This window comes from Lissotriton helveticus, chromosome 2_1 (assembly GCF_964261635.1).
Source record: "Lissotriton helveticus chromosome 2_1, aLisHel1.1, whole genome shotgun sequence".
In the NCBI taxonomy this organism is placed as follows: domain Eukaryota; kingdom Metazoa; phylum Chordata; class Amphibia; order Caudata; family Salamandridae; genus Lissotriton; species Lissotriton helveticus.
Genome location: NC_136059.1, coordinates 595893266 through 595906065, shown reverse-complemented (window position 1 = coordinate 595906065; position 12800 = coordinate 595893266). Strand labels below are relative to the sequence as shown.

The 12800-nt window shown below is 48.9% G+C and overlaps 1 protein-coding gene across 3 annotated transcripts in view; it reads left to right on the top strand.

Annotated features, from left to right (window-relative positions):
- BDP1 (BDP1 general transcription factor IIIB subunit) overlaps positions 1–12800 on the top strand; it is a 1449812-nt gene that overhangs the window by 246827 nt on the left and 1190185 nt on the right. For 2 of the 3 annotated variants that reach the window (XM_078675286.1, XM_078675285.1), the window contains exons 10-11: positions 615–881; positions 3924–4190. In XM_078675286.1, coding sequence (XP_078531412.1) covers positions 615–881; positions 3924–4190 — 534 coding nt within the window. The remainder of the gene's footprint in view (positions 1–614; positions 882–3923; positions 4191–12800) is intronic. The other variant, XM_078675287.1, reaches the window with a different exon arrangement.

Genomic DNA, 12800 nt, shown 5'->3' with positions numbered 1-12800 from the left:
TCGTGTACAGAACTGACGTCAGCGCGCGTGGGCGCATCAAAGTAGCTCCAGCAACGTCATCTCGGCGACTACGACACCAACAATGTATGCGGAGCCGCATGACGATGCCTACCGTCTCAAAGGGGTACTATTGACGAAAAACTTTCCGTATCCAGTCTGACGCCTGGGGATATTCTAAAGGTAAGGAATCTATCACTAACTAATGTCTCTTACAGATCTATCGTTATACAAGTAAGTAACTTGTGCAATGGGTATAATCCCTTTAGTCATAGATGCCTTGGCTATCATGATAGTTCTTGGTACCCTGTTTAGTATGATGTCCTGGCTCTTGCTTGTGGCAAGTTTGATATGCTGAATGTTGGGGTGCAACTGGTACCCTGGTAGTTGCAGTGGATATGGTACCTTGGCTGTCAAGCTAGGGCACCTTATGGCCTACGTCCCAAATCTATTGCAGTTCTTTATGCAGACTTCTTTTGGGACTGTTAGCTGCTTTTTCAGTTTTTTAGAAATCTGTAAAATCGAAATTGTATATATTGAGACAGAATTAGGCTATTTTTGTACACGTAAAGCCAAAAAACAAAGACGGCGGCAACTTTTTTTTCTGTTTATAACAGGCAAGGTTACAGGTGGTGAACCCACAAACACCCCAAAGGTTATTGAAGCGACTAATATTTCTGGTACTGAAGGAGATGCAAGGACTGAAGAAAAAGAGAATGAAGAATCTCTGAATGTCCCAGAAGGACAGTTCGTCTCGGAGTCTGCTTCCACTAAAAAGAAGAAAAAAAAAAAGAAAATGTCTGACTCGAGTGAACCAGTTCCAAATCTTGCTGTAGATGACATACCTCCTGAGTTGCCTAAGGCACAAAGAAGCAGCAAGAAAAGTAAGATTTTCAATGTGCTAAACTTGTGATTACAATTTAATTCAGGGACTTTAAATATTGTGATACGTGCTTGTAGCTGTGTAGAGCATAGGGCTTATGCTGAGTGGTCTTGGAGTTTAAAAGTGTGTCATTATATGTATGGACACAGCTGCCAAGTCAATCACTAGAAAATGGTCCACTGTTTCAAGAGAACTAAGTGTTCGACCTTTAGTGCTTGTTTGTGCATCATCAGTGCATATAATGTACATAAGCAGCAATGGCTAGCAAAAAACGCACCCCTCTTACGTCCTTTCAGTATGCTTTGGTTCCTCCAGTGTCCAGCTGCCAAAGGCATTACTGTCATATAAGCAGAGCCATAAAAGATTTAGATCTATATTAGTTCATTCCACTTCAAAAGTCAAGCATGTCAATTTTCAATAGGTACCAACAGTTCTTTATTCCATCATCATTTAAAAATAGCCAATTGATTTCGTTGCTCTTTGTGGAGGAACTTTTCCAGGGCTAATATGTCAAAAGTGTGTCCACTTTCAATACTTGGTACCATTCTTCATTGTATTGACACAAGTTCTTCTGCTGAGCTCAAAACACCTCTTAGATATGCAAAAATTACAAATGAGAGGGGTGGTGAACTCGCCTATGACTTTTTCCCACAGAATGATCGTATGACCGTATAATCACTGTGGGTGTTATACTGAAGAACCTGTGTCTACAATCTTTTGTTCCATTAGTTTTTCTGGGGTCTCGTATTGCATGGAGTATAGTTTCAAATGTATCCATTGTGGTGTACGGTTCTGTGGCATCTGTGTGTGATTACTTGGAAGGTTCATCCTCTGATGGTTTGTAGGATGTTTTCTCGTTTCTTGTACGCCATGTTTGAGCTATTGCAGGCTGTCCAGAAGGGCGGAGAGGGCAGACTCCCTTCCATTTTCACTTGATACATGCCCCTCAGTCATACTCTGTCCAGGTTTCATTTTCTTGTTTACTTGGGAAGGAGTGGTGGTTGGGTCTAACAGTGCACCACGTGTGGGACTAGTTAAGCTAGTAGTGTTCTTCCTTACCTCTCGGAGACCCCACCCATGGCCCCTTGGTGCACTGAGATGCTTTATTTGTAATAAATAAATAAGTGCCTGGGCGTATGAGATTGTTCCGGAGGCCACTTCAGCTTGCGCTTCCAACCGGACCTGCCTTCACTGCCAAGTGCAGTATAAACACTACCTAATAAGCATCACACTCCTACAGATTTGTCACTTTGAACAATTTGAGGCCACCAAAAGCTTACAGCATGACATAGGTGGGCTAGAATCTTTTTAGTTGTATATTTAAATATCAAACTGAGGTGCTCTGGTAAAAAAGATACAGACAGCACCACTATGTGGTGGACTATCATAAATAGGCGCCCATGTTCAGAATGAAATGCTGAGGCCACACACCAGCAAACACAGGCACAAATTAAGCACTGCCCTGCATGAAATGATTTCTTTGTGATATTATTAGCTGCATGTTGTCAATGGAGAAGTTTGAGCCTGCTAACCAAAGGTAATTTTACCCTCACATTGTTACACAATGAATCTACAAATGAAACTCGTTATACAGTGTGTCTCTTCTCATGTGTTCATTCATCATTTGTGTTTTTTGTACTCTTGCTTGAGTTTCATGGTATTTGTTTTTAACTGTAGGCTCTTCTTATGTTGATTGAAACTCTATTAGTTCCTTATCCAACTCCATTAGAAGTACTTTACCAATTCTTCCTTGGACATAAGAGCAAACCTTTCCAACACCAGCGTAAATGTTGCTGGCCTGTCTTGCATATTCTTTTACGTATGTTTTCCTGTATCATCTCACCTTAATTACCTACAAAAGAACATCTTGTTATTAGGTCGAGCCTGGACAGCGCATGCGCTGCTCTGCTCTGCGAGGCATGCTGTATTAGAGTATGTACTTGAAGCTCCACCTACTCTCCGCCTATATTTTCCCTTGGCTTGTGCCTGTGTAAATGCTGGCTTCTGATTCAGTAATCGGCTTGTTAGTCCCTCCTTAGTACCACCTAGTCCTTATTTGTAACCTCCCATGAGGACTGGCCCTTTTACTTCTGTTGTTACTCCGTCTGTGTTTTTAGTCTGTAGGCACTATTTCTTTAGTGAGTTTTGTCTTACTGCAGGCACAACGTGCTTTGCAGCAACATTGAGCGCCATGCATGCTTTCACTTTCCAAGCAGCCGGGGCAATGGCAAATGCTTCTTTGGAATGTCGTAGATCTCGCATTGAGGAGAGTTGGAGCTATTGGTATTGTAAATGACAATAGCTTAAACTCTTGCAAATGCAACACCTATTGCTTTACAAATATATTTTTGGGGGGTTGTTTCCAAGCGCCCCATGCCACGCTTGCAGTTAATAGAGGCCACGCCCCTTTCTGTAGACTCGGCTTGGCTAAAGAAAGGGGCGTGGCCTCTATTAAGTACAAGCGCTGCATGGTGCGCTTGAGAAAAAACAATATTTGCAAATCAGTAGGTCTCGCATTTGCGAGAATTTGAGCTGTTGACATTTACAGTGCCAAGAGCTCAAAGTATCTCAAATGCGAGACCTATTGCATTGCAAATGCTAGTCCTCTTTGTTCTGGGGGCCTGTTTCCTGTTGTTCTGAGGTAATGTGCCTTTTTTTATTGTAAGGGCAGGTGGCTTGCGTATTCTCATGTTCAATGCTGGCTTGTCCCCCAGATGCCTTGGGTATCATGTTATGTTTTGGTACCCATGCTGTCCTGGCTCTTGTGGCAAGTTTGATATCCTGGCTGTTGGGGTGCAACTGGTACCCTGGGTGTTGCAGTGGAATGGTACCTTGGCCGTTATGCTGGGGTACCTCATTGCTTACATCCCAACTCTTTTGTAGGCATTTATGAAGACTCCTTTTGGGGCTGTTAGATGCTTTTTCCTGTTTGTAGCAATCTGTAAGATGGAAATCGAATACATTGAGCCAGAATGAGGCTATTTTTACACATATAGCCAAGAAAACAACAAAGATAATGTAAACTTTTTTCTATTTATGACAGGCAAAGTTACAGGTGGTGAAGCAACAAACACCTCAAAGATTATCGAAGTGGCCAATATTTCTGGTACTGAAGGAGATACAAGGAGTGAGGAAAAAGAGAATGAAGGATCTCTGAATGCCCCAGAAGGACAGTTTGTCTCAGAGTCTGCTTCTACTAAAAAGAAGAAAAAAAAGAAGACAATTTCTGACTCCAGTGAACCAGTTTCAAATCCTGCGGCAGATGACATACTTCCTGAGACGCCTAAGGCACAAAGAAGCAGCAAGAAAAGTAAGATATTGAATGTGCTAAGCTTTTGCTTTACAATTTGATTGAGAGACTTCAAATATTGTGATATGTGCTTGTAGATGTATAGATCATAGGCTGTGAGTGTTTTGAAGTTAAAAAGTCTGTCATTGTATGTATAGACACATCTGCCAAGTAAATCACCAGCAAATGATCCACTGTTTCAGGAGAACAATGTGCTCGACCTTTAGTGCTTGTTTGTGTATTGTCAGCTGAAATAATTTACAAAAGCAGCTATGGCTAACAAAAACACGCACCCCTTGTATGTCCTTTCAGCATGTTTTGGTGCAGTTATTCGGGTGTCCAGCTGCCAAAGACACTAATTCCATATAAGCAGTGACATAAACAATTTGGAACTTATTGAGTTCATTCCACTTCAAAAGTCAAACATGCCAATTTCCAGTAGGTACCAACAGTTCTTTATTCCATCATGATTAAAATATAGCCCACTCTTTTCGTTCCTTTTTGAGGTGGAACTTCTTCAGGGCTAATATGCCAAAATTGTGGCCACTCTCAATACTTGGTACCATTCTTCATTCTATTGACACGAGTTCTTCTGCTGAGCTCAAAACACTGCTTGGATATGCAACATTACAGATGGGTGGTGAACTCACCCATGACTTTCTCACAGCATGATTGTATGATCGTATAATTCTGTAGTAGGGGATCTCTGTGTATAGTCATAATCTAGTGAATAGTCCCGCCCATGTGCGTGGACCCCGGAGCAATCAAAAATAATCTCTTAAAGTGTCAAAAAATGCAGACCTGCACAGACACTTAAGATAGAATTAAAGACAGATAATGCAGCCTATAAAACAGGCTACACTGTCCAGTACTTCAACTAGAAATTCCACCAAAAAAATCCACAAAACAGCATAGCCTGTACAGATTTCCCTTGCTTCAGCAGCAAAAACCCTCTGGAATGATAGAGAGGAGGATCTGGACAGACAAGCCCCATAGGCTGCCATTATGTGGCTCAGAACAGGATACTGTGCCTTTAAGAGAACCTTCCAGAACTTCACAGTATCCCAGAATGCACTGCAGGTCCCTTTTACTTTCAGTTCTTTTTTCCGGCTCCTGCAAGCAGGACCCTGGAGCATTGAGCTCTCCCTTTTCAAGGGTTTATTGGTGATTTTTCACTATTAATTTCGTTTTGAGTGCTTCTAAAGTACTTAGTGCTGTTCTTCTTGGGTTTTGCTCCTTTTTGATGTCAAATATGCCTGCATTATTTGACAAATGCCCGGAGTGCTCCAGGAAGAAGGCCAAATCGGATTCCCATGAGGTGTGTATCCTCTGCCTTCCCTCTTCCCATGTCCCAGAGGACTGTGAGATTTGTCAGGGCTTCTCTGGCAGGACCCTGAAGGAAAGAAAGAAGATCAGGCTTCAGGGACTCGAGGAAAGAAGGCTGAAGGCGCAAGGTGGGTCTGGAGGGGCTCCTTCTGCCCATGCTGAGGCCTCTGGGGGGCTCCCCAGGGGCAAGAAGACCAGCAAACGTGCCCACTCTCCGTCTGGGTCGATTGCAGCGACCACGACGTCGAGAGGAATGACTGCGGTCTGTTCCCCGTCCCCCCAGGGCTCTGGGGCAAAGCGCCGTCGGCGCTCGACGTCGAGGGATGTGCACAGACCGCCGTCGAAGTATCCGGTGACGATTTCGTCGTCTTCCTCGTCGGTCTCGACGTCGAGTGAATGACGTCGAAGGGCCCGGCGTCATCGCTCGCCGTCGAAGCGACACCGCCGTTCGCCGTCGGCGAAGAGGAGGAGAACATCGTCGTCGAGGGGATCCTCGTTGTCGAGGAGTGGTCCGCCGTCGAGGCGGAAGAGGTCGCCGTCGAGGCGGAAGAGGTCTCCGTCGAGGTCGCCGTCGAGGCACAAGAGGTCGTCGTCGAGACACGAGAGATCAACGTCGAGGCGTACGAAGTCGACGTCGAGGCATGGACGACGGTCGACGCCGAGGAAGAGACGCTAGACGTCGAGGGGCCGACGCTCGCCGTCTGGTCACCGTTCTTCGATGTCGAAGAAGCGGGAGAGGAGGCCTGATGCCATGAGTGGCTCTCCGACGTCCCAGGCTGGTGGTGGATCACCGGGCTGGGTGTATTCCGAGGTGTATACGCCTTCGCAGGTTACGCCTCCTCCGCCATTGCCGAGGGGTCCCCCTCCGAGCGTTCCTACCCCTCCTCCTTTGCCTCCGCTTCCGCAAACTTTACCTCAACCTCAGGTGCCACTGAAGCCTCCTCCGGTTCCTCCGAGGTCGTTTTCGTTGCCCAGGTTTCCGACACCTCCTAAGGGGACTCCTAAGCCACAGGCCCCGGCCAAACCTAAGACGCCCGCGCCGGTGGAACCGGCGGATCGCCCGAGGCCTAGGAAGTCAAGATGGCGCTCCGGACGGAGAGGAAGATCTAGGAGTCGGCGCAGATCCTCCACTAGATCTAGACGCCGCCATAGGAGGCGAGGATCCAGGTCCCTCACGGACTCCTTCAGGACACGATCCTATTCGCCGACCTTGTCGGATTCCCCTGGGACAAGGGTGTCTCCGGCGGACGACATCAGCACGTTCCAGGAGGTTCTCCTGAGGGGGCGACAAAGTTGGGGATCACGGTGACGGCTCCTACACCTACGACGTCCGTGATATTTGAGACACTTCACAAGAAGCATTTGTCTCGCCCCCTGCTGCCGTTGGTGCCAGGTTTGGTAGAACCTGCGGAGGAGCTGTTCCTTATGCCAGAGGTGGTGAAGGCCGCTCCCTCCCGACTTCTGAAGAAGTATAGGGCCCCGGATTCGGACCCGGCTTTCCTGCGGATGGATCCAGTACCCGATTCCGTTGTAGTGACGGCGGCCAGGAAGTTACACTCTACCTCCCCGTCCTCCACCGTGCTGCCTGATAAGGAAAGCCGATGGATCGACTCGGCTGGGAGGAAGGCTTGTGGGACTGCTTCCACTGCCATGAAAGCCTCCAGCGATTCGGCCTTGCTGGGGCGGTACGACCGTGCCCTGTGGGATTCCCTGCAACAGTTCATGGATCTTCTACCACGAGACAAGAGGGAGGACTTCCTAGAGATCCTTAAGGAAGGGATGCTGGTTTCTAACCAGATCATCAGCGCGGCTGCGGATATCTCTCTTTTGGGAGCCCATGGTTATTGTCATGGGATCAACCAGCACCGTCATGCTTGGCTCAGGCTAACGTCACTCAAGCCGGAGGCCCAGCAGCGAGTGACCAATCTGCCGTTTTCAGGAGAGACTCTGTTCGGAAAACATGCCGATGATGAGATGGCCCGCATGAAGGTGGAGGCGGAGACCCTGACTGTGGTGGGCTTTGAGAAGCCCAAAGAAAAGAAGCCCTACCGACCGTTCCAGAGACGGTTCGGTGCACAGGGCAGAGGGCGAGGACAGTCTTCGGGACAGCAGCAGCAGCAACAACAGCAGCAGTTCCGGAGGCCCTTCCAGAAACGCCAGAAGGGTAGAGGTGGACAGCAGTCCTCTACAGCTAACAAAGGCCCGGCTGGGTCTCGACCCTGAGCGGTTACTTCCCCTTCATCCGTTACCCGCTCCGGTGGGGGGAAGCATTCAATTTTTTCTGGCAGAGTGGAGAAAAATTACTCAGGACAAGTGGGTGCTGAATATTGTTTGCAATGGATACAGTCTTCGGTTCACCAGCCCTCCTCCATCGATTCCTCCGGTCAGCTCGCAGTATCAACTGCGCGAGCTCCAGGTGGAGGCCGATATCCTGTTAAGGAAAAGGGCGATAGAAGACGTACCTCTGTCTCAAAGAGGAAGAGGTCTGTACTCCCGGTTCTTTCTGGTCCGCAAGAAGGACAAGAACGAGTTCAGGCCCATTCTGGACTTGCGACAGGCGAACAAATGGATTCGCAGAGAGAAGTTTTGCATGCTGTCGTTGCATCAGATTTATCCTCAGTTGCAACAGGGAGACTGGCTATGTGCAATAGACCTACAGGATGCGTACTTCCATGTGCCCATTGCACTCAAACACAGGAAGTTCCTGCGATTTCAAGTCGGCACCAATCACGATCAGTACACGCCATTCGGGCTGAAGTCTGCGCCCAGAACTTTCTCGAAGTGCATGGCAGTGGTAGCGGCACACCTGAGGAAGAACAAGGTGTTTGTCTACCCGTACCTGGACGATTGGTTGATCAAGGCCTCCTCCTTCTCGGAAGCTCAAGCGCACTTCCAGAAGACGTGCGTTCTTTTGAACAAGCTGGGGTTGCACATCAACATGTCCAAGTCTGTCCCGACTCCGGTCCAGTGCATTCAGTACTTGGGGGCCACCATCGATACGAGGTCAGCAAGCGTGTCTCCTTCGGAGGAGCGACGATTATCACTCCTTCGGAAGGCTCAGGCTCTTATGATCACTCCATCTACATCAGTGAGGACGGTGTCTTCTCTACTGGGATCGATGGCCTCTTGTATCTTCCTGACGCCACATGCACGGCTGCACATGAGACCGCTGCAGGAGTGCTTGGAGGATCAGTGGGACCAGAGGAGAGGATCTTGGGACGACAAGATACGACTGTCTCTGCATGCTCTTCAGTCTCTGAAGTGGTGGTGTTCAGCGGAGAATCTCCTCAGAGGGGTTGTCTTCCACAAGGACATTCCCACTCAGACTATCGTGACGGATGCTTCTCTCCAGGGCTGGGGAGCGCACTCCGGAGACTTACAGATTCAAGGGACGTGGTCCCCGACGGAGTCCACGTACCACATCAATTTCCTGGAACTCAGAGCTGTTCACTTGGCACTGAAGGCCTTTCACCCGTCCTTCCAGACCAACTCTCTGCTTGTACAGACGGACAATACGACCACGATGTATTACCTCAACAAGCAGGGGGGCTCGAGATCACGCACCCTGTCGCAGGAGGCGCAGGCGATCTGGCACTGGCTTCTGGCCCGAGGGCTGTCGATAACGGCTACCCATCTGCCAGGTATGCAGAATGTTCAGGCAGACGCACTGAGCAGACTGATTCAGGAAAACCACGAATGGGTCATAAACGACGAAGTACTAGGAGAAGTCTTCGCAAGGTGGGGGACGCCAGACATAGATCTGTTCGCCACCGCAGAAAACAGCAAATGCCGAGACTTCGCCTCCAGGTACTACCAGCCGGGGACGCAGGGGAATGCGTTATGGATCAACTGGTCGAACAGCTTTCTGTACGCTTTTCCACCCATTCCCCTGATTCCGACGGTTCTCATCAAGCTGTCCCAGTCCAGGGCGCGGATGATACTGATTGCCCCGGAATGGCCCAGACAATGGTGGTTCACGGACCTGCTTCACCGGTCTCTCCTTCCTCACATGAAGCTGCCGTGCAGGCCGGACCTTCTCACGAAGTTCGGGGGGCAGATGTTGCACCCCAACCTCTCGTCTTTGAGTTTGGCGGCATGGCTCCTGAGATAGTGCAATATGGCCATCTTAATCTCCTGGAAGATTGCATGGACATACTGAAGGAGGCTAAGCGACCTTCCAGTAGGACTTCTTATGCTTACAAGTGGAAGAGGTTTTGCATCTGGTGCAAGTCCAAGAACTATGACCCTACGACATGTAAGGAAGATGTCATCCTTCCATATCTTCTACATCTGGCGCAGTCTGGCCTTAATGTCCATTCCATTAAGGTTCATCTGGCTGCATTGACTGCCTACAGGAAATGCCCTTCACAGACTTCCTTCTTCCAGATCCCTGTGATCAAAGACTTTTTGGAAGGCTTGAAGAAAGTGGTCCCTCCTGTCAGGCTTCCTTCGCCTTCATGGGAATTGAATGTGGTGCTGTCCAGATTGATGAAGGAGCCTTTTGAACCTATTCATAAGGCTTCGTTGCAGCACCTGTCCTGGAAGGCGGCGTTCCTCGTGGCCATTACATCGGCCCGCAGGGTGAATGAAATTCAGCCGTTGTGTTGCTAAGAACCTTATACTGTATTTCATGCTGCTAAGGTTGTTATGCGTACTCATCCTAAGTTTCTTCCCAAGGTTATTTCTGATTTTCATGTCAACCAGACTATAACTTTGCCTATGTTTTTTCAGAATCCTTCATCTCCAGCGGAAAGGTCTTTACATTCCCTGGATGTTCGGAGGGTGTTGAAATTTTATCTGGATAAAACCAAAGATATTCGTAGGTCGGACCAATTGTTTATCAATTATGGATCAGTCAGGACAGGTATTGCTACCTCTAAGCAGTCCATCTCGAGGTGGATTGTCTCCTGCATACAATTGTGTTACCAAAAGGCTAATAAGACCTTAGGGGGCAAACCTAAGGCTCATTCCACCAGGGGCAAAGCTGCCACGACGGCTTTGCTTCGTAATGTTCCCATTGCAGAAATCTGCAAGGCGGCCACTTGGAAGTCGGTCCATACCTTTGCTAAGCATTATTGCCTGGACACTGATGCCAGAGCAGACGCTCAGGTTGGGCAGGCTTCGCTGCGAAATCTGTTCGCACAATAGTGGTGTTTTTCTCGTTTCTCCACCGCCGCTTTGGTGTGGGGATGGGCTTGCCATTCTATTCACTAGTTTATGACTATACACAGAGATCCCCTACTGCAGAAGGAGTAGTTTCTGTCCTGTAACTCCAGTTCTGTAGTAGGGGTATCTCTGTTATAGTCATAAGCGCCCGCCCTCCTCCCCGGTGGAGAGAGATGTTCATGTAAGGAATGCTACAGGTCTGGCGTGTTACGCCTTCAAAAAGAACTGAAAGTAAAAGGGACCTGCAGTGCATTCTGGGATACTGTGAAGTTCTGGAAGGTTATCTTAAAGGCACAGTATCCTGTTCTGAGCCACATAATGGCAGCCTATGGGGCTTGTCTGTCCAGATCCTCCTCTCTATCATTCCAGAGGGTTTTTGCTGCTGAAGCAAGGGAAATCTGTACAGGCTATGCTGTTTTGTGGATTTTTTTGGTGGAATTTCTAGTTGAAGTACTGGACAGTGTAGCCTGTTTTATAGGCTGCATTATCTGTCTTTAACTCTCTCTTAAGTGTCTGTGCAGGTCTGCATTTTTTGACACTTTAAGAGATTATTTTTGATTGCTCCGATGTCCACGCACATGGGCGGGACTATTCACTAGATTATGACTGTTGGAAGGTTGATCCCTGACTATGGTTGCCCCCAACTTTTTGCCTGGTGTTTTGCTGGTTTTCTGACTTAGTTGACCTGAGGCCCTGCTATTCAGGACCTCAGGCCCACTGCTCTCTCTGTAAAATGGATTCCATGTACCTTAGGTACATATCTAAATTGGATACTGAGTCACCTTATCAGTCCCTGTACAGTGTACCTTAGGTACCCAGGGCATAGGTGTACCCAGGGCCTACCAGGGGCTGCAGCATGTATTATGCCACCCCTGGCTGGCCATCCAAATCTGACACAACTGGCTGCTTGACAGCTGGGGCAAGGTGGTGTAATCACCCTTTGCTTTAGATATAGTATACCTATATCTAACCCTAAAAATGGACACACAGATCTCCTATCAGTCACTCCAATGGCAGGCCTTAACAATCCTGAAGGCAGAGTGCTTGGAATCGTGTGAGATGGTGCTCTGGCATGAGCTGAGCCTGTCTGCGGCTTTCGGGACCCATCCCTTAGCCGTTTCCATGATATCGCATACCATATACTCTTAAGTGCATTATAATCCTCGCGGTTATGTGCCAACTCTGGTATCGCTTTATCAAAACATGTCGAGTAAGGTGTCATACGAATTGGAATACTAACCCCTCGCCAATTCTGGCGACGGGGTTAGCATTCCACCCTTCTAGAGGGACACGACATGCATGTAACCTATAACCCGGTTAAAAGTCAGACAGAGCCTTAGCATCCACAAAATGGATGCTGCCACCGAGACACAAGTCTGCCCTCCTGCTGCTGGGAGTCCTCCCAGAGCAGGAGATAAGGACAAAGGGTTTCCTGCCAGGGGCGGTGCCAGCACCGTCCCAGACAGGGTTTTGTGTATTGTAGGTAGGCAGGGCTTTAGAGGAAGGTGACTGCACGTGGCACCCCGGTGCTCACTGTGCATAGGCTGGCTGGAACCAGTTCCAGGGGCACTCCAGCCCCTGGCCTGGGGAAAAGCCCGCCAAGGAAGTGGGTGTAACCACCCCCCTCCTGGTCCCACCCATAGGGCAGGACCTAGTCGCGTGCCAGCCCCCTTTTCCCAGATAAAGGTAGAGACTGGCCCCCTTCCAAATCAGATCATCTTTGGAATCAAGACACGACTTTCTGCGAAAGGACTTCAAGATTTCCTTCTTCAAGATTCTCCCTTGTGACTAAGGAGTAGTCACCCTGCATCCGCAGGCACCATCTAAGAACACTGCGGTCTGCTGTAAGTCCTTCCTCCGGAATCCGACTGCCCAGCTCGACGAGAACCGGCTTCCCTGGCACCTCTGACCTCTACCCACCTCTACAGCCCAGCTGAGAACCGTGGGTGCGACGAGACCTCAAGGGACCGGCCATCTGCAAGACTGCACGACTTCTTTCCAGCAAGCCCGCCGAGTAATCTACTGGTGAGTGCTTTGGGGTCCGAGAAGCCCCGACTCTGAGCAGCTTAAGCTCCGAAGTGCAGCCCCCCAGCATCTCCACGATCTGCGTGGGGCCCTTCTGCTTTCCGCTGCTCACCG